The 27,053-nt window shown below is 44.6% G+C and overlaps 1 protein-coding gene across 1 annotated transcript in view; it reads right to left on the reverse strand.

The window, feature by feature from the left end:
- The window catches only part of LOC147733269 (sperm-specific sodium:proton exchanger-like), a 7,973,824-nt gene that overhangs the window by 2,639,179 nt on the left and 5,307,592 nt on the right, over positions 1-27,053 (reverse strand). Inside the window, exon 16 of the mRNA XM_086956195.1 lies at positions 9,685-9,879. Coding sequence (XP_086812321.1) covers positions 9,685-9,879 — 195 coding nt within the window. The remainder of the gene's footprint in view (positions 1-9,684; positions 9,880-27,053) is intronic.

The raw sequence follows: 27,053 nt of genomic DNA on the forward strand, positions 1-27,053 counted from the left end.
CGATCTGGTAGAAGAGGTTGAGGAAGTAGACGGAGTACGTCTATGTCTATGATGAGTACTAAGTCTTCGCTCCAGCGACCTCCTTGAATGCTCCTCCCGTCTAGGGGAGCGAGATCTGATCTGATCTCTTGTCCGATGTTCCCTTCTAGGAGATCGGGATGCCCTGGGGGATCTGGCTGGCGATCGCACGGGAGATCTGCCCCGAGGAGATCGAGACCTTTTCCGACCTTCCAGTTTAGGTTCCCTGGTAGGAGATCGAGACCTTCTCCGACCTTCCAGTCTAGGTTCCCTTGTAGGAGAACGGGATCTTCTTGGCGCTTTGGTGGGTAGCGTCACAGGGGATGTGCGCCTGGGAGGGCTACGCTTGTCCATCTCCTCCACCAGGTCTTGGAGAGGAGACCTGTGGTCTGGGCTGGCATACTCCTGCATACGCTTGGTAGGCCCAGCATCTCGCCAATGGTCCAAGGATCTGTACCATCTAGGTGACAGCCTGATGCGCCCCGCCGAAGGATCTGGACGGCGCTCAGGAGTTCTGTGTATAGGGCTTCTGGACCTTGAATGCTCAGTTGAGGAGCCAGAGGACCGATAAGATGAATGGTGAGAAGCAGATTCTGTCACCATGATTGTATCCGAGTGTCTCGACGTCAAGCGTTCTTTCCTCGCCGTCGAACGCCTTCGAGGAGTCGGAGGATCAAACAATCTCGACCTCGAATGTCCATGAGATGTTCTGTAGTCTCTCGACGTCCAGCGGCGATGAGTAGCCATCGACAGAGCCCTCTGCTTCGACGTCGAGCGGTGGTGTCCGGCCGCCGACGGGGACCTCTGCCTCGAAGTTGAACGACGATGTCCTGTCGCCGACGGAAGCTTCTCTCTCGATGTCGAACGACCTCGTCCTGTCGTCGACGGAGCTTTCTGCCTCGACGTCGAACGGCGCGGGCCAGCCGTCGACGGAGATCACTACCTCGACGTCGAATGCCTGTGCAACGACGGCGGAGGGGTATTGGGCACCCTCGACGCCGAGCGCTGATGCTGCACTGACGGAGACTGCGTCCTCGACGCCGATCGACGAGTCACTGTCGACGGCGGAGTGGTCTCGGTCCTCGACGCCGATCGCCGCTTCTTGGACGATGGCGGAGGGGTCACACTCCTCGACGCCGGTCGTCGCCTGGTTGACGACGGTGAAGTGACCTCCCTCAACGCCGGTCGTCGCCTGGTTGACGACGGCGGAGGGGTAATGGATCTCGACGCCAACCGTCGCCCGGTTGACGGCGGCGGAGTAGCCTTCCTCGACGCCGATCGCCGCCCCGTTGACGACGGCGGAGGGGATTTTGACGACGGAGCTGGTTCTTTCGACGTCGTCGACGTACCTGGTCTTCTTCTCGACGGCGAGCCCGCCATCGACGGTAGTTTAGAAGAGGAAAACTCCACCTGTGGATCTTTTCTCAGCGCTGAGCTCGACGCTGAAGTTGAAGGGTATGAAGACTTCTTTTTTGAAGAGGTATGAGTCTTCTTGGAGCCCTTCTTCACTGGAGATCTCCCTCTTGAAGCTCTGTGAGCCAGCCCATAAATTCAAATTCTCTCCCTGTCCTTGAGAGTTCTTCCTGACAGGTTCTCACAATGAGGACAGGTGCCTGGATCATGATCTTCAGGCAGGCAAAGGATACAGACGTCGTGGCTGTCTGATTTTGCCTTCTTGTTGCCACAAGAAGGGCATTTATCAAAAAGTGAAGGCATTTTCAGAGGAAAATGCTCACCAAACTGCTGAAAACAAGCAGTATCTTACTTGACTAGATGTAAGACGTCGAAGTAAGAGCAAAAGTTGACAAAAAGAAGTATTTTTCTGTCAAAAACCAGAAAAATAGTGGAGCTGTGTAACCAGGGTCCTTCACTGAAGGAGCCGGAAAGAACAACTGACCTAACTGTCACCCCTGGGGCATGATGGGATAAAGGGGGTCATGAGTGCCTTAAAGGCACAGTGTCAGTTTTTTGCTATTCAGCTACAGGTTAGCTTTTCAGTCTTTTTAGACCGAGTGTTTGCAATGCAGCCTGGGAGCTTCCTATGATTCCAGTGAGTTATGAGAATTTCTACTGCTTTCTGAGCATTAAAACTATTTCTAAACAATCTTTGGTGTTGTTTCTCATGTTTCTAATGCTTATTATTCATGTATGGTGGAAATTCTTCACAGCATATTTCAGCTCTGATGTGATTTGGCTGCTATTGCTTGTTTTTTATATATATATTATTTATATATATATATGTGTATATATATGTGGGGCACATATAATATAGTGTTTCCGGGGTCCCGCACATGGGCGGGAATATTCTAATGCTTATGACTATTGATGAGGATCCCCTGGAAGAGAATAAGCCTTTATCAGAATTGGGGTGGGGATTTGCCCCAAACAAATGCACTGCTATGATTGCCCTAAAGGCTGTCACGTCTTCCAACACATTTATCCATATAATCCAGTGTAATCCTTCTTTTCAATGCTGTCATCCAGCTTATTCACAACATTTTTTTCATCCACAGGCGTAGTGATGCTTGCCAATTTACATAGTTTCTAATGTTTATGCTGGGCCATCCGAACTTCTTGCAAGAAACACAAGTGATTCAAATTCGTCTGAAGGCAGTGATGTTTATTTAAAAAAAGGCCTAATGCATTTCAGGCAACTGGGTGCCCTTCATCAGGGGTCACTACAATAACAGATACAAAGCTTAATTTTCATCCACATCAACACATTAATACAAATCATTAGAGTGCTTCATATACTTTAACATTCTTATTAACACTTCATGAATTAGCAATGTTAATCCATAAACTGAGCTCCTAAACTCTGAAGGCAATCTTCACCTTTCTCATGTTGTGCATTTAAAATTCAGCAAAACCTCTTGTTAACCCAACTCTCTTATCTCAGGAATTCACTGAACGCCGTTCCGCTTCTCATTCATCCAATCAATGCTTATATTCTACGGAACCTCCCTGTCGCTTGCTGTACTGTACATTGCACCCCCCTATATCCCCAAATGCTCTCACTTTTCCCCATACATAATCACAACACTCGCGCATCTCATCCTCTCCCTGACTCTCACCTATCACTGCAAACTCACAGCTTAACTCGCACGCTGCACTCAATATTCGCTAACCCCCACTCAAACAAACTTGCACATCCTCGTTCGGTACACAATTCACCAGCAACAACCCAACTCTTTCAAACACTCGCGCCCCAGGTAAAAATGACAATATTCTAATCTTTCCCCACTGTAACGACACGCCGTACATGCCATAACCGTGCACTCTTGCACATCCTCAGTTCTCCTTATCCAAATGGTAATATCCTGCCTTCTCCCTCCCCCACACACTGCTATTCCTATTGGTCAGCTGTTATTCATTCCCCGCTATCAGCTTCATGAATCAACAGTGCCTTTTACTAAAAACTCTTTGTCCAATAATCCATTGCACTTGTGGAAACCTCAAATTGCTCATTGCTAACAAAATGTTCTCTGGTTTGCATTCCACATGGCAAAACAACGTGGTTCGTCATTGAAGATGGTGTTGAAAAGACACAGGATAATGCTCTTGAATATTTTGATAATAATAATTTGGATTAGAATGATATCTGTTACCAGAGAACCTTTTGTTATCAATGAGCAATTTGAGGTTTCCGCAAGTGCAATGGATTATGGGACAAAGACCGTACCCTGGAGCTCTTGGCTGTTCCACGTTGGCCTACAGGGTGGAAAGGGAAACGTGTCAGCGCAGGCTGCGCTCCATCCCCTCAGTGCTCAGCTCAACTGCCGCCCGTTCGCCTGTGCCACCGCCATGTAGTTGTGGCCTCTCTGGCCTGACAGGTGTGTGGGAGTGGAGATGAGGGTCACTGAAAGCAACTCCAATCCTCGTGCTTCCATCACCGTAACGCCCATCCGGCTGGGAGTGCTCCAACTGCCAGAGGACATCTTGGCTCGGACAGAGGCAAGGTGCAGATTCCATGGCCAATCAGCACTTCAGAATATTTTGCCGTACACTAGGATTGCATAAAGTGCCAGCAGTCCTCCAATCCTAGGCTACCTTGTACTGTAGCAGTACTTACCACCACTTCAATCTAGACGAGACCTAGAAAATGTTCCAGCGTGGCATTGGTTGCTATACGCCCCAGAAGTGCGAGTATGAAGGCCTCATTGCACCATTAAAAAAACATCAGGCAAGAGACTTCATCTTTAACTAGCGGATGGTGAGCACAGGCAAACTCCGCCATGTGGCAATCAACAGATTTTGAGCGGAGTATACCGCCCACCCGTACCTATAAGTCGCTAGTATAGAATAAGGGCTGGGGGGTACAAACTACCTATAAGTCCCTAGTATACAATAGGGCTTGGAAGTTTAGAGGCACAGCAGATTCCCTGCACTTGCGTGTGTGCACTGCTGAGCGTCAGCTGCCATTTGACAGCCAGCTTTGCTTTGCAGACTGTCTTTAAAAGCAAATTGCATGCAAATTTGAATTTGGTGGTATGGGCACATTAAAAGTGATAATCTACTGCAATCCATGTAACTATAAGCAGGAACCTTATACAATAGGTTCTATATGCCCGGCTGAGGAGAAAAAAAAAACATTTAGTTTTTCCCTGTTGTAGATACTTAGCACCATAGGCTAATATTGCAATATTTTATTTAGGTAAAACTATTGCTAGGAACGGAATAACATATCATTCAAAGATTTAAAAGATTGGTATTGATAAATGTAATAACTTGCCACTGTTGAATTTATCATAACTAGTCCGGAAGTCTCTGCTTATTGGTCAGCCTTAGCAGGCTTAGGCAGCATGCTTTGATTAAGGGATAAGTGGCCTAGCCGGAGCAGAGGTTATCTGATAGAGAGAGCACTGAAGATGAAGATAAGTAGGAAACACCAGGCAGACCTACCCCCACATCCTGTGCCCCCAGCCAGATAGCAGGCTTAGGTCAGAGAGGAGGAAGCTAATGGAAATGAGCCACACTGTGGATTGGGTTAGTTAGCTTTTGCTCCTCTGGAGAGAAATCATCCATGTTGGAAGTGCAGTGCTTTGTGGGATAAGAATATGCTACACTTTGTAGAAAATTGTCACGTTTTTAGGTGGCTCCCACCATCTCATTGGACAAAGGTGTCCCCTGACGTGTCGCACCAGAATACTGAATAAATATGTGAGAGCTTCATAGTCTATCAGATCTGCTGCCTGAACCTACAAGAAAACGAAGGACTTCCTGCTGGAATTTGGACCTGCACCCAAAGCCCTGCACTCTGAATTACTGCACCTGCTGCAAAATCTGGTACTGCAGCCCTCGGGACCTTGCCTTGCTTCAAGAAGGATTAAGGAGTTGACTTCCTGCATGCTAAAGGTTACAAGAGACAAAAAAGAAGCAGAGAACTCTGGGTAATTCTCAAGTTTAGGTGGAAAGCTGCTCCTGTATAGAGCTGCTTTTCACCTAAACTTGAGAACTACCCAGAGTTCTCTACTTCTTTTTTGTATTATTTATTTTTTACTCTATGTTTGAAAGGGTTTTGTTTTCACAGGTTAAAAGAGCCCACCTGTATCATCTCCACCAAGAGTCCTCATCCTGGAGTGCGTCCAGTGACCAGATGCACTGTGGGAATTGTAGTCCAGGAATCCCATAACCCTCTAGGAGATTCCAGACCTTTGGATTGGTGTTTTGAACACTTTCAACCTACAAGGAGATCTTCTGGAATCATTTTCTGAAGTTTCTAGAACTTTGGAGAAATAGAGTGAAAAAGATTCATTAGGTGACCAACCCAATGTTTCTTTCTTTTTTTAATTTTTGGAGGACCTTTATTTAGAAGAGGGTGCACACAGCTATTCAGCCAAACATCCCGGAGGCATGGCAGCAAAAAATAGAAAATCGGACTGTTTCGGCACACCCAGGAGAGCATCTCAGGATTAGAGAGTTCAATTTTTAAAAATAAAACAGGATATACACAGTAAATACGTAATACAGTTCTATATGTTAACGAGATGGAAAGAGAGAAAAGAGAACAGGAGGGGGCCGGCTACGGGATCTAAAGTAGATACAATCACCGGGTGGGCAGGGAAGCATGTCCAACTGCAGAGACGACAACATTTTGAAGTGAACAATATAAGCAAGCATACATTTCTAAAAACTCCCGAATAATACCCCACCAGATGAAACCAATGACAGGAGAGACTGAGCGGCCACAGTCCCAGCACCGCCCAAAAAGTCCAAACAGTAACCCCGATAAATTGACCCCCAACCCAGGGAGAGAGAAAAAAAGGAAGTCCAGTCAAACTAAAAGAAGAGAAAAAGGCCATAGAAACAGAGAACGGAAAAACAAAAATACCCGACCCCCTACCCCCCACCCTGCACCCCTGCAGATGGCTACGGCCTACCCCCCTAGCAGCGTGCCTATCGCCCAGCGACCAAAAACCCGAAATATAGTAGAAAAGAGATTCATAAAGGAAGGAACACAGAAAAAGAAAGAAAAGAAAAGTTAAGGGAGGAGGAGACCCTCGCATCCCTGGTCGCACTACCTCCCTCCTGCGACGTACAGTCCTGGTCATTAAACAATCAGCAGCAAAGCAAAGTACATTCGGTAGAACCCAGGAAAGACGTCCTACACCACCCCGCCCCCTGATACAAGAAAATGGCGGAACCCGGGTCCCTCTCAAACCCCTAGCATCCGAGTCGAACACCAGTCTCACCCTTGTCCTCTACGAGTGTTCACCATGAGTTCCGCACACCGCACCCGCGTATTCACAGGATAAGTCAAAAGTTCAGCCAGTCCACGAATCTGTGCGGCGAGTCCAACGGATATCCACCGTCCACCACAATCCTCAGCCGCCATGACACTCGCCACGGTACGACCAGATCCCGACCGTTCCATACTCCACCACACTGCACAGCTCACACGATCAATAGATGTTCGCTGTTTCCGTCGGGTCACAGTTTCAATAAAGTCATAGGGGGACGAGCACGTGAACACGACCACAGGTGGACTTGCCAACGCGGGTGGGCGATACACCATGGCGGCGGGTTCAGCCGCACACAGCGGTACAGACATTGCTATCCGGGCTTCGACACTGATGGACCTCAAGTCGTAGATTCCGGGATCAAAATAGGAGAAACGGCTCGCTTAGGGGGACCAGACAGATCAGGGTCTTTATGCGATCGGGCAGTTTCGGTGTCATCCGCGATCGACTTATGTGAAAGAGCAACCATGTAGGAGCACAGACCCTTAATGGCGGCGATCACGGTTCGCAATGATGGCTCTTCTTCACCCGCACCTTCACGAACTGATCGACTCCAGACATCAATGCGCCCTTCGGGTCACCCGATTCCCCCGGGACCAAAGTGCGATGAGGGCAGGCGGGGGCAGGAGGCACACAGTCAAGCAACGATAGGGCCTCTTGGAAGGGGGCCCCACCCCAGCGGGAAGGGAACGCCGAGAAGGGGACCCCGACCTCTCAGCCACTCACAGGATCATTACACCTCCACAATGCGGGTAGAACCGCAGGCTCTTCACCAATCCAGGGACAGGCTGCTCTCCACTTCTATCAACCGGACCGTGTCTGGATCCCCCGGCCGCCGTTGTTGCACTGCAACCCGGCAGGGTCAGTATTCGAGGTCCCGGCTCTCGGTCAGCGTTAGGCCAAGAACTTCCACTCTATGTAACTCCGGCAATCGGGGCCGTAAGTTTCCCAGGACCACACCGCAAGCATCAGCAACGGGTCTACCACATGGGGGTGAGGAGAAAAAGCAGGATTTATAGCAGGATATTCAAGCAGCAGGAGGAGGTTGACGGAGCCGAGAGCTTATGCGGCCATCTTCGTGCGTCCTAAGGCACCTCCTCCGACCAACCCAATGTTGAGAGTCAAGACAACTACCTTAAACCGTTACCTGTCCTGGATTTCAGGTTCATCCCTCTGAATGCTTCGGAGCTCCAGACTTCGAGGATTTGACTGGGGCCTTGCAAAAAGTCTAGCAGTTGAGCCCTCACTGAATCCAACCTGCTGTGAAAAATCGATCAACGTCAGAAGGAAAGTATGTAAGCCCGAAGGTAACATTTTGACCTGGTCCTCCCACTTAGTGATCCGACCAGGGTTCCATTGCGATTGGCCTCAAACTTGGACTTTGTCCCAATGTGGTGCTATATGTCTTTAAGCACTATAAAGAGGTTAATCTTTAAAAATTAATATTTCCGGTTCCCGACACTAGATTTTTTAAAAGTTTATGTCATTTCAAAGATAAAAAATATTCCTTATTTTGAAAAATTGATGTGGGATTTTTATTGCGTGTTGTGTCTTAGTTGTTTGATGTAGTGTTTTTTTTTTGTAAATGGTTTACAAAGCTGTCTTCTAAGTTAGGCGTGACTGCTTGTTGTTAGCTACCAATTGTTGAACAATGGACTATGTTACTGCGACCTTTACTGGATCTTATACTGGGTTGGTGGCCTTGTTGCCAGTGGTAAGTGCACACTTACCTCTACCAATAACCCACTTTCCAACAGTATGTTTTCCAAGGATGAACTGTGTCTAATGTATTGGACTAATTTCTACAGGGAATCGAAATTCAGCGCATAAGCACCTATGGTAGGGAAATGTACACTCAACATTTTTTATTCAGACAAGCAAATTCTTTTTAACTGTTCATAAGGAAATAGAAACAGAGGAAAAGGTAAACATATATTTACTGGCATTTCTAGCATTGATTTGAACTGTATTCTGATGAAAGTTTTTTTTTGTCAAAGGTTGGCATTACTAATTTTTCATAAACTAGACTGCAGTTGATATTTCCTTTCCATTCAGTGTCCTTTTATATTGTTTAATCATCTTTCTGTGTTTAAATTATGTTTCCAACTTCTAGAAATTAAAAGCCCATAAGACCTTATTGTTACATCAATAAGAATCATATTTTTCTACGATGTGCATTAAGTCTGTAAAGGTAGGTATGCCTCTCCGCACCTGATCTGCTACATTAGATTATGTTTACATTTATATTTTGAATTGCAAGAATATGGCTCCCTCTTTCGGGCAGCATGATTCTTTTTTCTTTCCTCTCATTTTTGTGGCACATGCTTGCAATAAAAAAATTCTAAAAAATAACATTGAACCTGCCAAAGCCAGGCCTAATGGCTTTGCTAAAGCTTATTTTTAAATGGCATGCAACCTGAGGATGCAAACACAGTAAAAGTAAACAATATTATTTGGATTTGAGACTGTACTATATTAGGTACTTTTGATAATCAGTAAAATCAGGCAAACATGCTATCCCCTCAAAGCCATATTCTTATAGATGTGCCATCCTGTTGCTTTAAACACCATCGTTCTTGTTTGTAGGACAAACACTGGGAACACCCGTGAATGCCTTAAACGCGGGTAACCATTCAGTGATTTACAACCACAGGGGCAGTCACAAAGCAATTGTGCATTATCTTATGAGTCTTAAGGAAGGGAAATTGGCGTCTTGATTTCTCCTACCTCCTTCCCCTTTTTACTTACAGCAAGTTTTGCAATAAAAATTACTCTAACTGTACAAATACAAAATACGTTGGAGAACATGGCCTTACATTTGCAGACACAAGCAGACAAATATTTTTAGAATTAAAAATTTCAGCAGACAAATGTTTTTAGAATTAAAATTTCATATATACATAAAAAGTCAACATAGCTGCTTTACCTTTATAAGACGAAGAATTCTAAGCAGACGAAGAAATCTTAATATTTCGGTTACGGTTGCCAACATGTGACCAATTGATATTTTATACTGTTCTAAAATCAACGCAGCTGCCACCTCTGCTAGCCCAAGCAGTAGGATGAAAAAATCAAACTGGTTCCAGTGATTTATAAAATAAAACTTTCGCAGGGCAAGTATCTGTCAACAGAAATACATAGATGTTGTTGTTGTTTTTTTAATTTAAAAGCAACATTTACAAATCTTTCAGAAAAACACTATACTTGTAAATACACCCTTAAGCAACACCATTACTAACCTGCAAACTCTAGGGCATCTCAAAGGGCGTAGAGTACAAGATTTGCAATGCAATACGTCTCGCATTTGTGAAAGTTAGAGCTAATAGCATTATAAATTACATTGTTTTTTACTTAAAAACCAAAATTGGAGTGTGACAGAAGAGATCGTAAATCAGCTGAGTTTTCAAGATATTAATACTCAGTTGGAGGTGAACCGTGTTGTGAACTGCTTTATTTCAACCACATAAAATTACTTTTTGGCATTGAAAGGTGTAGGCAAAGGTAAAACAAATACAGTTACACAAAAATAAAATTTAACAGTAGGCAGACTGGGGAGTCAGAAAAGGCAGAATTTGAGTTAGTTGCAGCTGTGTAAAAAGCAATATCGCTTCTGCGCAATGAACTACTAAATTAGCTGGTGCCCTACTTCCATATGAGATTACCGTTAGTGTCCATACTAACAAGATCCCGGCAGCACCAGACTGACAGTTTAGAAAGCTCATATGGGGACAAATGGTGTAGAGCCACATACATGTAGCTGAGCCTAATTGACACTTCTGTGAAGGTTCGCTGAGATGATTACCAGCTGCGAACATCTGCTCATGGCCTTATGTCAGTAAGAGCAAACAGTGACCTTAGACACAGTTTCATGAGTACCAGAGAATTAGTCACACAACCGCACTTTTGATGCAAAAAAACTTATTTAAAGAGATCCTAAAGTTGTTTTTTCATTTTTTACTTTGTTTTGTTTAAATTAAGGCTGAGGGCTAAGTGTGATTTGGACAAGATCCAAATGGACTAAAAACAACTTGAGAAAATCTTTAATTATTAGTTCTTGGCTATGAAGACCAGGTACATTTTTTGCCCACATGATGCCTTCCACATTGTGTTTGAGAGATGTGCTATGTATGACCAAGTGGAGAGGTTCTCATTGTCCATTTTCTACTGGGAAATACATTGTAGGAGCATTGTTTGGGAGATGTTAGTAGAGCCACTGGGACCCACTAAATAAGGAGACGGAATGGGAGGGATGGGAATATTGACACAGGGACTGGGGACAGAGACTAGATGGCACTATAGAGTGTTAGGAAAGTGATTTTAAAAGGAGCAATATTTTATTAAAGAATGTAAACATATGCAATCTAGCTGAGGTGTTTTTTTTGTTTTCAGCTTCCTTTAAGAGAAATTGTTCATACTACTTGTTTAAATATGATGAGCCTATAAAAAGAGTAATCAATTTAAAAATATTTGCTGGACAGTGTTGGTAATAAGCCAGCGAATGATCCTTAAATAACTGACAGTGCTTCATTTCCCAAGTAGTTTTATAGGTTACTTTTATTCATGAGGTAGGGCTTAGTGAGTTATTTTGATGCAAAAAGAATCAAAGAGAAATGAAAATCCCTGAACAAAAACAATGGCCTGAGCGGTTTTATATAGTGCAAACTCCACCCGAGGGTAGCAGAATGTTTTACATGACTGCCTGTTGCATTACAGATGGAAACAATCCGTTTTAAGTAGGGGTGGGCGGAATTTGCGTAGTCGATCATCACAAATCTCCGTAAAACTGCAAAAGTTCAGCGAATACGCAGAAGTACTTGTTCAGACTAGTCACGTTGTTGCGGAACCTCCAACTAATTGCAATACAATTTCTGTGAATGGATTGTTATTGATATTTTTTCGTAGAAAATGATGGTGAAATGTCTACCACTCTATCATGACGCGTTAATCCAATATGGCGGATTTTTCAAAATGGCTGCCCATTATTTGAGATATAGGGTATAACTGTTTATATGCCCATGTGCGGTATCATTTTATATGTTTTGAGGGACGGGAAAGTCAAAAATATCATCAAACATTGTTTCTGATGACCATAATATCAAATAATCGCGGAATATGTCAGATAGACAAAGTTTGTATAATTTTTCATTGACTTATATGACAAAGTGGGAAAGAACGTGAATATTACAATTAACTTTTGAAATAAAAAGTTTGCTATTGTTTGTGTTTTGTTATGTAACTTTGTTGTTATTGTTTGTTTTTTTGTCAATCAAAAATGTTTCATTTATGTGTTACAGGTTCTTGCAAGTTGCAGTGAGATACAGTGAAAATGGACATAGAAAAGTGTTTCATTTGTGATGTGGTGTTTCAAGAAGATGACGATGTATCTGTACTCACTGAAAGAGGAGTGACTGGAATTCAAAAAACATGCAAGGCTAGAAAAATATCTAAGTTTCACGTTTGTGTTGGGCAGAAAGTTCACAAGAAATGTAGAGCGTGTTTTGTTAACTTGAAAACTCCGTTCCAGGAGAAAGAATCAGATCCCACAACTTCTTTTGTTCTACGGTCGTGAGAAACCCTGTTTTATTTTTAGAAAAAATAGTTTTTTTCTGTGGTACTGAGTTAAGTTTATACTTCAGAGAGTGGAAAATGTTATAATTTTATTTATGTTATGTTATAATTTTATTTCTATAGCGCACGGCTACTCAGTAAGAGTGTCCCGGCGCTTTATATAGGCATCTCAGTGTGAAAAACATAACACCATAAAACAGAGACAGATAAGGGAAAGAAAGATGTCCTAAAGTTTAAAAAGCCAGGTCTTGAGGCTCTTCCTAAACAAGAGCAGATTAGGAGTACGCCGCAAGGCCAGAGGTAAGGTGTTCCACAACTGAGGGGCCCTAAGACCAAAGGAGCGACCCCCGGTGCGGGCCTTCCTCACTCGAGGGACCATGGCCAAGAACAGAGATTCCAACCGAAGAGATCGAACCGGGCGATAAAAGACGAGCCTTCGCTGTAAGTACCTTGCTTCCGAGCCAAAAAGTGCTTTGTGAGCCAGAGTCAAAGCTTTAAACATAATCCGCTTCCGGATGGGCAGCCAGTGAAGCGACTGCACCAACCCAGATACTCTAGCTCGCCTATGGAGGCAGAAAATGGCGCGAGCCGCAGAGTTCTGCACAACCTGCAGCCGCTGAACAAGATAGTCTGGAAGCCCTAAATATAGGACGTTGGCATAGTCCAGTCTGGAGCCTATTAAGGCTTGCACAGTAATCTTTCTATGCTCTTCTGTAAGCAAAGGTAAGAACTTCCGGAGCATCTTCAGAATACCAAAGCAAGTGCCCATCAAACCAAGAATATGTGATCTCAGCGTAAGGTTATTATCAAACTTAACTCCCAGATTTTTTGCCACCTGAGATGACTGAGCAGGGGGACACATATCCGTTGGCCACCAAGCCTGCCATTCAGGGTCTGAGGCGCAGCCAAAGAACAGTACTTCCGATTTGTTGGAATTAGCTTTGAGGCTGTTCCGCTGAAACCAGTTAAAGACCATCCCTAGGCAGCCCCGAATGCTCTCTCCATCAAAAGCCTGATCTTTCCTACACGTGAAGAGCAATTGAGTGTCATCCGCGTAGGACATGATCTGGGCCCCAAAGGACTCCACCAGTGCCGCCAAAGGGGGTCATAAAGATGTTAAAAAGAGTTGGGCTCAACACAGACCCCTGTGGAACTCCGACTCCCAAAGGCGGCATCTCAGCAGAGCTCGGGGAGGCCCAGACCGTTTGTCTGCAACCCTCAAGGAAAGATGTAAACCCTTTGAACACCGTCCCTCTCAGACCGATGTCATAGAGTCTGGTGAGAAGCGCCTCATGGGGAACGGTGTCAGAGGCCGCCGACAGATCAAGCATGACCAGCATGGCCTTGCCTCCTGAGTCCAATGTCTCCCTAATAACCTCTGACACCTCCAGGAGTTCCGTCTCCGTACTTAAATTAGGACGGAAACCGGATTGCGAAATAAGAAAGAACGCCATGCACATGCTTCTCCGTGATCTTAGCCAGCGCCGGGAGGAGGGAGATCGGCCTGTAGTTGGCCAGAATCTCGGCGTCTAATCCAGGCTTCTTGAGGAGGGGAATCACCATAGCCCTTTTCCAGGACTGCGGTACCCTCCCCTCACTCAAAGACAAGTTCAAGAGAGGGTTGACCAATGGGTTGACCACAGGCGCCATCCTGGCCAGAAATTTGGCCGGACATGGGTCTAACGGCGAGCCCGATTTAAGATTAGCCAGAAGTGCAAGGGAAGCATCGGTGGAGACAAAGTGAAACTCTGCCAAAACAACATCCCGAGTGGACGATGGAACTAGTCCAGCCCCAATGCTAGGAGACCCTTCAGCAGACCTCTCTGTAAAGGAGTCCTGGATCAATTTAATCTTGTCCGTAAAGAACTTGGCAAGATCACAGACCCACGACTCAGATGACACTATTTGAGGCAAGTTGGATCTAGGGGCCGTGAACTCCCTCACCACAGTAAAGATCTCCTTACATGAGTTGGAGGCCGCCTCTATCCTTCCGGCAAGATATTCCTTTTTCGCACGGAGAATGTCGCGATGGTAGGCTTTGACCGCTATCCTACAGGCAAGTCTGGTCTCCCCGTCATACTGAAGATGCCATGCCCTCTCAGCCACCTTACACTGGCTTCGAGTGACACGCAGTGCCTCAGTGAACCACGGCGCAGAAACCCGCTTGGCCGTGGGCCGAGGGGCCATTACGGGGGCTAAATCATTCAGCCTCTCCGACAGCCACACCTGCATGGCTTCTACATCCTGCTCCAAGTCACCAGAGAGGGGGCACAGATGGTCCACAAACGCCTGAGCTAACAGCTCAGGAGTCACTCTGTGCAGTGCCCTTGAGGCAGATCCATACTGTGTAGGGGCGCTACTGGGTAGTTGCTCACTCCACAGTATGGAGAACTGGAGTTCTGGACTTTTTGGTTCCGTCCAGAGGTGTCAGGGAACAAAACCCGAAGACCCCGGAGTTCCACCTGCCTTGGTGCACAAATGAACAGAAACACGGGCTTCTCGATGGTGGCGTCAAAGACCAAAGGTTTATTACTGCAGGGACACAGAAGTCACAGATACTACACACGGGCAGAATCTAGGAGCCTGTTCGATTTGTACAAAGAGGGTTGCTCCTTATATACTGAATTTTAAGCTGGAGGCAAATTCTTTACATGTAATACATTCCCAAAACCTTTGTGTCCTAAACAATAAATATTTGGCGTTACACAGGAACCGTCGATAATATCTGATGCCAAACATCTACGAAGAGGGGTTCCCACTAGTTCATCACAATCCCTTGTCAATATTGCATTCAAGAGCCGGACCGCCTCATCGTAAATTTCGTTACCTCCCCCTAATAAAGATTCAGAAAGAAAGGAACGGAGCCAGGTGTGGAAGATAGAAAAGCGGGATAAGAGATGTTTGTGGGTCGTAAATGGGCAAGGCTACCGGCTTCGGCCGCCTAATCGTGATCACGACAATGGACGCGAAGACCAGTTTAGCAGGACTGGCCTCGGGCAGAGGAGGCAGCCTTTGTCGAGTCATGCAGCTACAGCGTGATCTGGTTTAAGGTGCACGTGTCACAAAAGAGGTGAATCTCCGGTTAAGGCTACGTGCCCTTAATTGAAATGAAGTGATCAGAGGTTATTGCGTATGTGAGGGCAAGAAACACAAAATGGCTGCCATGATCTAAGATGGATGCCATGGGTAGATCAGAAATGTGTTTGTAACAGGAGTACTCTTGCTCGTAGCGTAGCGAAAACACCAGGATATGCTAAATGGATCATTTGCGGTTCGCTGATACCAATATTATGTATTTCAGACAATATTGAAAACACGGGTTCAAATCGTCACGGAACCTCAGCCCCTCCTTTTGCCCTTACATAGGCAATTACTCAGTCTATGTCAGAATCTAGTTCTATACTCATCAGGTCAGTGACATGTTGTTGTATCATCATCCTTTCTCGTGCCTTTTCTCCAAACGCAGGTGGTTTTCTAAAACAAGTTGCAGCACAAAGACTACACAGAGCAGGACCACACTGGATAATCAGGCAGCATGAGAATAGGAATACTAAGATGATACCAATGACCATCAGAACCTTCCATCCCCACGCTGATATCAGAGTCCAAAACCACTCCATGAAGGACCAGTTTCCCTTGTCTACGTGTATAGAGTCGGAAATCTTGTGTAGCTTAGAGATCGCCTTGTAGACTGTTGGAGCATTATTAGGAATAAAGACACAGCAGCTCGATTGGATCATTCTGCATACCCCACCTCGATCTGCAAGTATTACGTCTAGAACCATACGGTTCTGCAACGTCATGAGTCTATCCGCCTGAAGCTCAGCTGTCAAATTGCTAAGGGCACCAGCAGTTTCGGTAATAGTAGATTCAACTACCCGTGTTAGCTGACGTATGTTTCTACTATTGGCCATAGGCCCCCAGAACGGAAGGAAACCTTTGAGGAAGTCTCCAGCTTCCTGACCAGCAGTATCTTCCTTGCTGAAGACACCTCTTGCTACTCTGGTCTTGTGGTAGTCGGATGATGCAGTGTATGTTGGAGGCAATAATCGAGCAATATAACATGAACCTGAAAAGTCGGCAGGCAACCATGTATACGCTCTGTCTAGACAGATGAAGTAAGTACCCCTAGCAGTAAGAAAAGCAGGGGAAGAGTTAGCCGGAAAAACGTAAGTCTCTACGCACTCACTCCTCCCTAGCTGAGCTCTCGGATTTCTCCCATTACCTTGTAAACAGACCTGACCTCGGTGAGGTACGACCCAGATTGGAGTTGAGCTTTTACGCTTGCTTTCTCCCAAACTAAGGCGATACTCTGAAGAGTTCCAACTCAAATATACTCGCAATTCGTCTCTAGGGTAAGATGGAATATTATTGACGTCCTTGATCATGTCAATAATTCCCTGGACTAAGGCTTTGTTGGCAGAGTTATATTTAGTGGAACGTGGTGGACGCGGAGGATAGGTTTCAAGGGCATAAGCAAAGATGGTTTGAAAGGCCTGAAATGATCCATTGTAGCTGAAAGGCAAAACCAGATAGGGAATACCTTTATCCATAGTGTGGGGTATCAAGCCACACACCCAGCAGTCTGTAGTGTTAACTACCAGTTGGTGTTGGTGCAAGAGCTGTACAAAAGTGTTGTTGATGAATTCTGAGCGTCGAGCTTGCTCATGTTCAGGAAACGAGTGAAAAGAGTGTACAGAAGAAATAGTAGAAGTAGCAGGATCAAGGGGAGGTACTGTAGTTACTGGTACAAAAATCAAACTTATACCAAAGACGATTCCACCCACCAACGTTATCAAAACAATTAAAAATGTAATAGCACATTGCATCAGGAAACATTTACTATGAAGTATTTTGTAAAGTCTGCTTCTGTGAACATAAATCACATTTTCTCGTTGCAGCGCAGGAAGCTCCATCTTCTACAATCCGCTCGCGACCACTGATGATGTGTACGTAGATGAAAATGCCTCTATCAGCCCTGGGAGTTCCCAGAACCAACAGAAAGATCGACCTTGTGTCAGACCCCCGCAGATTCAACTAGGCACACAGCCACGACCCTACGGCTACCCAGACGGCAAGGCAATTTTAAAAACAAATAAACAATAGCAAACTTCCTGGCTGAAGGCAAAAGTTCAAAATTTCAAAATATCACAATGGGCAGTTGCCTGCTTTATTTGTCCATATTACGAGATCGTAAATTGTATCTTGATTTCGCAGGAACTGTTTGATCCGGAAACAGTGTGTTGTCAGTAGAGTTTGCAGTGTTCAAGTTCGCAGATGGCAAAGTTTCTTCTGATGCAAAGGGCAAGTGTTCAGAGTTCAAAGGAGTCTTTTCAGGAGGAGAGACAGAGTTCGGAATGTCAGTAATCAATTCGGCATTGCTGAAAGGGATGAACTTTGGCGTGTGTTCAAATTCGGAGGCACCAATTCCCTTCTTCACCCAGTCGTCGTAAGGAAGTGGTAGAGGCACACGTTTGACATGAGATGCATGAATCCAGTGCTTGCGACCAGCTACACGAACAGCGGTTCTCGTCGCAAGCAGGACCTGGAAGGGGCCAATAAACTTCGGTTGAAGGTTCTTTGTCCTCGCAAAGTTTCTGACCACAACGTGGTCGCCTGGTTTCAGCTGATGCCCTGGACTCTCCGGAGGCTTTGGCAATGCATCGAAAACCTGTTGGTGAATAAGACTCAATTTAGCAGTCAAGTCGTAAAGGTAATCGATCAACATAGGATATTCTAGAGAACAAAACTCCTTTGGCCTAGGCACACCCCAAATATTTGCCGGACGGCCGAAAACAATTTCATAGGGGCTAAGCCCCACTCTAGAATGTACAGTTGCTCTCGTTGATAACAAAGCCAAGGGGAGCGCGTCTGGCCAGGATAAACCCGTGGATGCCTGTATTTTAGCTAGTTTTAGTTTGAGGGTGCCATTGTAACCCTCAACTAAACCAGCAGACTGGGGATGGTTTGCACTGTGAAACTTCTGTTTGATGCCCAGACCGGCACACACACTCTGCATAACTTTCCCTATAAACTCACTTCCGTTATCTGACCATACAATCTGTGGCATTCCGTACCTAGGGAAATATTCCTTGAGAAGAATTTTGGCAGTCGATAGGGCAGTATTATCCTTTAGTGGATAAGCTTCGATCCATCTGGAGAAAGCACAGACTACCACCAGGACGTATTTTAAATTATTACACCGATCCATGTGTATGAAATCTAGCTGGATCACTTCAAAGGGGCAGGAAGGAGGAGCGAAGTGACCAGCAGGAGTTGGGGTTCCCTTGCCAGGATTATGCTTAAGGCATACCATACAATTTCTCACCACTGTCTCTGCACATTTACTGATCCCATCATTCTTCCAGACTGGAGCCAACATCTTACAAATTCCTTTAGAGCTTATATGCGCTACTCCATGCGCCATTGTCACCACTGCAAGCACATACGCATCAGGCAACATCCAACGCTGTTGTTCTGTCAAATCAATCCAACACCCACTCGAATCCAACTTGCCTGAACTTTCTCTCCATGCACGTTTTTCCTCCTCAGTTGCCTCTTTCTGAATCTCTTTCACACTTTCTACTGTATCCTCACACATTCCAGACTCAGAAATCCATCTTGCAGACGTAGCAACATACATTCTACTCATCATATTTCTAGCTGTCTGTTTAGCAGTTTCATCAGCAAAAGCATTCCCACGACCAACATCATCCGTGATTGCTTTATGAGCACTGCACTTCACAATCGCAACTTCAGTCGGTAAGGTTAGAGATTCCAACAAGTCGTTAACTAGCTGACCATGTTGAATCTTAGTCCCATGGGACGTAATGAAACCTCTTTCTTTCCACAAACGGCCAAAACTATGGGCCACGCCAAATGCGTACTGACTATCTGTAAACACATTCACTCTCTTTCCCTTAGCTAAAACACACGCTCTTGTTAGAGCTATTAATTCTGCAGCTTGGGCAGAATTCTGACTCACTCTTGCAGTCTCCACAATCGTCTTCAAAGTCGTTACTGCGTAAGCAGCAGTCACATCACCATTCTCCAATTTAAAACATGACCCATCTACATACAACGTGCCATCTGGATCTGACAATGGGGTGTCTTTTAAATCAATTCTTCCTTTTGTCTCTTCCTCCGTTCTAAAACAACAATCATGTGGCTCGGAATCACTCGACTCTTGATTAGTCGGCAACAGCGTTGCTGGATTCAATACATTACATCTTTTGATCTGAATATGACTCGCTAGTAATGTCAGCTCGTAACCAGATATTCTCGCACTGGTAAGGTGTTGTGTTTTGGTTCGGTTCATGAGTGTGTCCACTGCATGAGGAACCATGACCACTAGCATGTTGTTCATCACCAAACCAGCAGATTGTCGAATGGAAGCCGCAGCTGCCGCTGTAGCTCTCAAACAACTAGGTAACGCTCTAGCTACCGGATCCAATGTTGATGAAAAATACGCACAAGGGCGTTGTTTGTCACCAAATTTCTGTGTCAGAACACTCAATGCGCAACCTTCTCTCTCGTGAACATAGAGCGTGAATGGCTTACTGTAATCAGGTGTACCCAATACAGGAGCTGAACACAATGCTTTTCGTAACTTAGTAAAACTCTCCTGACATTCATCAGACCATGGCACTGGACTCAGAACATTTTTCCCAGTCAAAGCTACCAACGGTTTCGCTAAAAGAGAAAAATTTGGGATCCACTGCCTACAGTAAGAGGCAATACCTAGAAAGGCACGTACCTCTCTCTGTGTGCGGGGAACACTCATCTGTGTAATTGCTTTTATTCTTTCTGGGGTCAACTTCCTTCCCTCCTTTGACAAGAGATGACCTAGGTAGGTCACTTCTTGGCAGCAGTATTGCATTTTCGAATGTGATACCTTGTGATTCAAATTAGACAAATGATGCAATAACGAAATTGTAGCTGCTTTGCAAGTTTCCTTGTCATCGGCAGCCACTAGAAGATCATCTACATACTGCACTAAAGCAGAACCTGGAGGAAGGACAAAGGAATCTAACTGACTTTTTAATGCTTGACTGTAAATAGATGGGCTCTCACAATAGCCTTGTGGAGCGCGTTTAAATCTGAAACTTCGACCTCCTAGACAGAAGCCGAAAATATCTCTGCTTTCCTCGGCTATCGGAATGCTGAAAAAGGCATTTTTCAAGTCGATGACTGAAAACCATGTGGCTGTAGCAGGAATCAATGTTAACAAGGCAGTAATGTCTGGAACCACAGGAAACTGCGGAACCACAATCTTATTAACTTCTCTGAGGTCAATGACAAACCTATATACTGGAGGTTTTGTAGGATCAGTTCGTTTCAAAATCGGTAATACAGGACTGTTACAGACATTACCTCTAGTTTCTTCAACCACACCTTTCTTAATCAAATCTTGTACAATCAATAAAAGTGCACGTTCTCCTTCACTAGATATTTTATATTGAGGAATTCGTGGGAATTTGACATTTGCTTTCAGAGTGACTACATATGGTGGAATTTCTAAAAGACCTACATCATTAGGACCAGTCGCCCAAAGAGTTTCAGGGAGTGAACGCAGCTGTGGCGGGAGTGCATCCATTGACAAGTACATCGGAGAGATGATTCTTTTGCCCAATGTAAGCTGTACTCCTTCCGGAGAACAGTACAATGTCGCATATAGGCGTTTTAACAAGTCTAAACCAAGCAGATTTTCATTACAACCCGTCGTCAAAATCAGGGGTGCTTTCAATTGACACGGTCCAACAGAAATAGACAAAGGACCAGATATGGGGTTGTAAACAGGGGCGCCTGAAAAACCTACAGAAACATTTGTTAAGCCGGACAAAGGTGCGCCAGGGAGTTTCGCATGAATGATAGAACTTTTTGCGGCACCAGTATCCAACAGAAACGGTTCGACTACACCTGATGTTGCTACTGCGACATAAGGCCCACTCTGATCCACTGGAACTGATACTACTCCCTCTCTCTGTCCATGGCTGTCCTAGTATCCATTTTGCTGAAATCCCTCATCCACTTCACAATAGTCTTCAACAAGATATTGTTGAGATCTATTTTGCTGAGCAGACTGTCCATTTCGTTGATCAAAGTGATTGGAAGGACGATCATTCATCTGTGGAGGCATAGCACCTCGTCCTCGACCTCTAGAATTTTGCACAAAACCACCACGACCTTTCTGAGCTGCTGCTGCATTATTTTGCGCTAATATCGGACACTCATTTTTGTAATGACCTTCTTTCTTACAGTACGCACACTGATTCCACTGATACTGAGGCCTAGTTGAGTTATAATCTGTCCTTTGATACGAACCTTGCTGCGTATTAGTCTGATTCATGCGAGGCGGATACGCCTGTTGCAAGAGAACTTTAGTCTTTAAATCTTTCGTTTTTTTATCTGATTTCTCTTTTTCCTCTTTATCTCTATTTTCATAATACTGTGCAGTTGCAAGTATTTGCGCAGTTGTAGAGACAGCCCACGCACTCTCTGAATCCTTTAATTTATTGCATAACTCAGGTAACAAATTATGCACGAATTTATCGACAAACAGTCTCTGTCCTCCTTCTGTACTCATATCCTGACCACTATGATCTACAAAAGTCTCTTCGAACCTCGTGAAAAAGTCGGAGACACTTTCGTCTTTCTTCTGCCTGTATGCGGACAACTTGTCCCAATTAACACGCAATGCGGGCATCAGAGTCTTCATTAAGTCGATTATCCTACCTGGAAGATTAACAATTAGAGGTTCAGGTTTGGCACCACCTATTTGCTGACCATCCGCTGCAATGATAGCTGCCCAATCACCACCTAGGGCAACTGGATGATTCTCTTTACGAATTTTAGCCCAAATTGGTTGCGGAACTACATTGCCAAATAACATATCAATGTCCGCCAGATTCATTATACAAGCCTCAACTGTTTGCGTTAATTCTTTATAGTATCCGGCAGGATTTTTACGCGGATCTGGCAAGGCCTGCTTCACTGCTAGCACTTCGGCTCGCTTCCACGGAATGTGTATCCACACTCTTTGGAATTGCGCCGGAGCGGCTACAATACCATTCGGTGCATCAGCTTCTATAGCTTCGCGCCAAATTGGTGGAACCTCCCTCATTGGATATTGGCGAGTTTGCTTCATACTAGTTTTCTCTAAGTCTCTCGGTGAACGAAGTGATGGATCATTTCTATAACTTAAAATCAGTTCCATTGCTTCTTTTATATTATGACCTACTATCATTCCTGCAGCGAACTCTTTCTGAACTTTAATTAAGTCTTCTAAATTCGATTCAACATCATCTTCTTCTACCTCCTCACGTAAAAGCGAGCACATCTCGTGAAAGACATATCGTTGCGTTGGTTCATTCCACAGCAGAAATGTATCTAGTACATCTCTCGTACTATATCTCCTACTCTTCGAAATCCACCTGAGAGCCGTGGAATCTAAAATGCCCCGTTCCTCAGTACTTGGAAGCTGACTACGTCTTTGTACAGAGTCAGAAGAAGGAGTCTTAATTAAGGTTTTATAGAAGGGAGACAGAATGTTAGAAACGGAATCAGTGATTCTTCGACGAACAGAAAGTGGAGTCAACATACTAGCAGATGCAGAGAACACAGTAGAAGTAGGAATAGACAACGGAACAGTAGGTGTATCGAGGAAGATAGTTTGTGGAACAGTAGGTGTGAGTGATATAGGTATAGGTAGAGAAGTCGGCACCCCAGGAAGAGGAGGTGCCGAAGGAAGATTCACATTGACCACAGGAGGTACAGGAACTTGATTCTGAGGGGCAGGAGCAGGAATACCAGGTTGTCCAGTAACCGGCAATTGAACATTCGGTACAGGTGGAGCCACAATACCCTGTGCATACGGTGGAGGTGACTGTAACAAGTAAGACAACAGAGGATCGTTTTCGGGGTCCTCCAGTATCTTAGCTGTTTTCGATGGCAAGGCAGGGTAGCACTTGTCAATCGCCAAATTATGCTCTCTAATGGCCACCTCTACGGCCTTCTCACACTCGTTGACTTGCAGCTGCTTAGCCGCCTGCTCTAAAGTTAACTCTTCTTGCTCTTTCTGTTCTTTCTTCAACCTCTTAATTTCTCTCTGTTTGGATTCTTTTCGCCAGTAACGGAAAGAATCAAACATTGCCGGCCGGGCTTTCTTCCTAAACAATTTCGCTTCTAAATTGTCGAGGATTTCGGGTTCAAAACTACCATGCAGTGGCCAACTAAGGACACCATCCTTCTCAGTGTATCGGACCCATACCTCATTATAAGATATAGGACCCACACCATGTTTACAGTACAAGTCATATAGGGGAGTCCCAATCGGAGGAACAAGACATGAGTCCTCCAATCGTGAATCACTGTTGCAACCAAAACAAGACAACATACAATTTCTCCGACTTACCATTTTGCAATCCGGAACACAAAACAAACAAAACAAGAAACAGATATGTGCACCTGAACCAAGAACTAAGGCCTACCAAAAACTAACTGATGCATCGATACCCAAACTAAACCAAATAGATTATCGTAACCAGAACAACCAATGATAATCTTACGAAACCAAACCAAACCAAGAACCACAAAGGATTTTAACAACCCTCATGAAGTAACCAACTAGCAACCACTAAATACTTAACTGAGGCACTGAAGACGTCACCAAGGAGAAACCCGTCACGTTTCGCTGTACTAAGGACTGCACCTCGGGTCCAAGACAGGGCGACGGTCAAGGCAACGGCCCACTGCAGCCGTCCTGAACGGGAACCCTCGTGGAAGAGAACTTCGGGCCACTTTTGCGATATTCCGGGATCGATGAAGTGGGGCGCCTCCCTCAGGAATCTTCACATGAAGCTTCTCGAACTCTTCAGGCTTTTGGACCGGTACCGAATGACGTCGCCCCACATTGGGCGCCAATTGGAGTTCTGGACTTTTTGGTTCCGTCCAGAGGTGTCAGGGAACAACACCCGAAGACCCCGGAGTTCCACCTGCCTTGGTGCACAAATGAACAGAAACACGGGCTTCTCGATGGTGGCGTCAAAGACCAAAGGTTTATTACTGCAGGGACACAGAAGTCACAGATACTACACACGGGCAGAATCTAGGAGCCTGTTCGATTTGTACAAAGAGGGTTGCTCCTTATATACTGAATTTTAAGCTGGAGGCAAATTCTTTACATGTAATACATTCCCAAAACCTTTGTGTCCTAAACAATAAATATTTGGCGTTACACAGGAACCGTCGATAATATCTGATGCCAAACATCTACGAAGAGGGGTTCCCACTAGTTCATCACAATCCCTTGTCAATATTGCATTCAAGAGCCGGACCGCCTCATCGTAAATTTCGTTACCTCCCCCTAATAAAGATTCAGAAAGAAAGGAACGGAGCCAGGTGTGGAAGATAGAAAAGTGGGATAAGAGATGTTTGTGGGTCGTAAATGGGCAAGGCTACCGGCTTCGGCCGCCTAATCGTGATCAGGACAATGGACGCGAAGACCAGTTTAGCAGGACTGGCCTCGGGCAGAGGAGGCAGCCTTTGTCGAGTCATGCAGCTACAGCGTGATCTGGTTTAAGGTGCACGTGTCACGAAAGAGGTGAATCTCCGGTTAAGGCTACGTGTCCTTAATTGAAATGAAGTGATCAGAGGTTATTGCGTATGTGAGGGCAAGAAACACAAAATGGCTGCCATGATCTAAGATGGATGCCATGGGTAGATCAGAAATGTGTTTGTAACAGGAGTACTCTTGCTCGTAGCGTAGCGAAAACACCAGGATATGCTAAATGGATCATTTGCGGTTCGCTGATACCAATATTATGTATTTCCGACAATATTGAAAACACGGGTTCAAATCGTCACGTAACCTCAGAAGCTGACCAACCTATGGTCGGTCCAAAGCACCGGGAGAAGCTCAATATCCACTAAAGGGACCGACGAAAAAATCTGATCCAGAAAAGAAATGCGTGGTTTAATGCACCAACAGTTGAATTCAAATCATCAGTTTTACAAAAATGCAACGAATGCAAAGATGAATGGGCAGACAAATCCAAAATGTGTCTGATTTATATGCTGTAGATGCATTCTACCACAAACAGTGTTATATCAATTTTTATACTGGAAAATGAATTCCCGGGCAGTTCACTGATAACCCTCCAATATCCTCAGGACAACCAGAGGACTCAGTTTGCCAGGAAACTTTTCTTCAAGTAGTTAAATACATGGAGGAAAATGATGAAGAACAAACTACTGTTAAAGAACTTGTTTATAAAATTCGAGAGTTACTGCCAGAAGATAGCGAACCATGCAGTTCGAAGTATATGAAACAAAAACTCAAAGACCATTTTGAAGATGAAATCTTCATAGGAACAGTTGCAGTGACTGCTGATGTCGTTACTTTTAAAAGTACAGCTGCTCATGTATTGCAAGAGTACCACAGTCATAGCCATGAAGATGTTGAAGAGGATCGAAACAATCTCCTTATGGCAGTTGCTGAAATAATGTTAAAGACATCCCTGTAGAACCAGAAATATATCCTCCTATTGAAAACATGAGTAGTGTTGACTATAATGTGAGCTATATTCCAGATTCAGTAAGGCTCTTATTATCAGTTTTTGTTACTGATTAAAACAATAGAGAGAAAAAAGTGGCTTCTACGTGACAGGCAATTATGCAAGCTGTGTGCCCACGAGTCTTAGTTGCACTGTTGCAGTTAGGGCTGGCAGTTTAATTACATGACAACACAAGCTTGAGATTTGTAGTTGAAACAGTAAATCATATGGGATTCTGCAGCTCCTATTCAGAAGTTCTTCGTTTTGAACGTTCTGCTGCAGCAGAAAGAGGAAATACTATACCTGTCCTTGTGGAACCTTCTGAAAGTCCTCTAAAATTTGATCAATATGCAGCTGATTGTTGAGGACACCGATCTTCTCATACTACTCCTTCATCATTTTCAAGAAAACCAATTTGATATTTTCCTTTGCCCAGAACCTAAGAAATCTTCCAAAAACATACCTGTGTATGATATTAGGAAATTAGCAAAAGCTTTAGGTAATGACGTCCGCTCTCACATCTTATTTGCCCACGCCGTACCAGGATGTGATACCACCTCCAAACCATTGGGATTAGGAAAACGTGACTCCATAAAGTTGCTAAGAAAATCAGGCAGCTTTAAAGAAAGTGCTGCCGTATTCCAAACTTCACAAAAATCAACAGAAGAAATTGAAAATGCTGGTCTTAATGCTATGATATCGTTGTATGGAGGAATAACAGGAGAATGCACACTACATGATAAGAGACTTTGAACTTTCACTTCAAAGGCAACAAAATCAACAATACATGTGAAACCGGAAGTCTTGCCTCCTACAGAGGATGCCTGCAAATTTCATTCGCTCAGAGTATATCATCAGGTGCAGCAGTGGATGGGTATTCACATGGATCCATTACAGTGGGGATTTGAAGTGAAAGATGGAAGATTGGCTCCCATTAGAATGAGTCAAACACCAGCACCAGATCATTTATTAAAATTTGTGAAATGTGGCTATATCAAAAGTCAATGTGCGACTCTGCAATGTATATGCAAAAGACAGGGAATAGTGTGCACAAATGCGTGCACGGATTGTCGAGGAATAAGCTGTTGCAATTCCAGGGAAGTGGACATGGATGATGATTGAAATCATACTATTCTTATACTAAGGAGTGCTGTTTGAAATTATCTCTTTAACA

Source organism: Lissotriton vulgaris, chromosome 2_1 (assembly GCF_964263255.1).
Source record: "Lissotriton vulgaris chromosome 2_1, aLisVul1.2, whole genome shotgun sequence".
Taxonomy (NCBI): Eukaryota; Metazoa; Chordata; class Amphibia; order Caudata; family Salamandridae; genus Lissotriton; species Lissotriton vulgaris.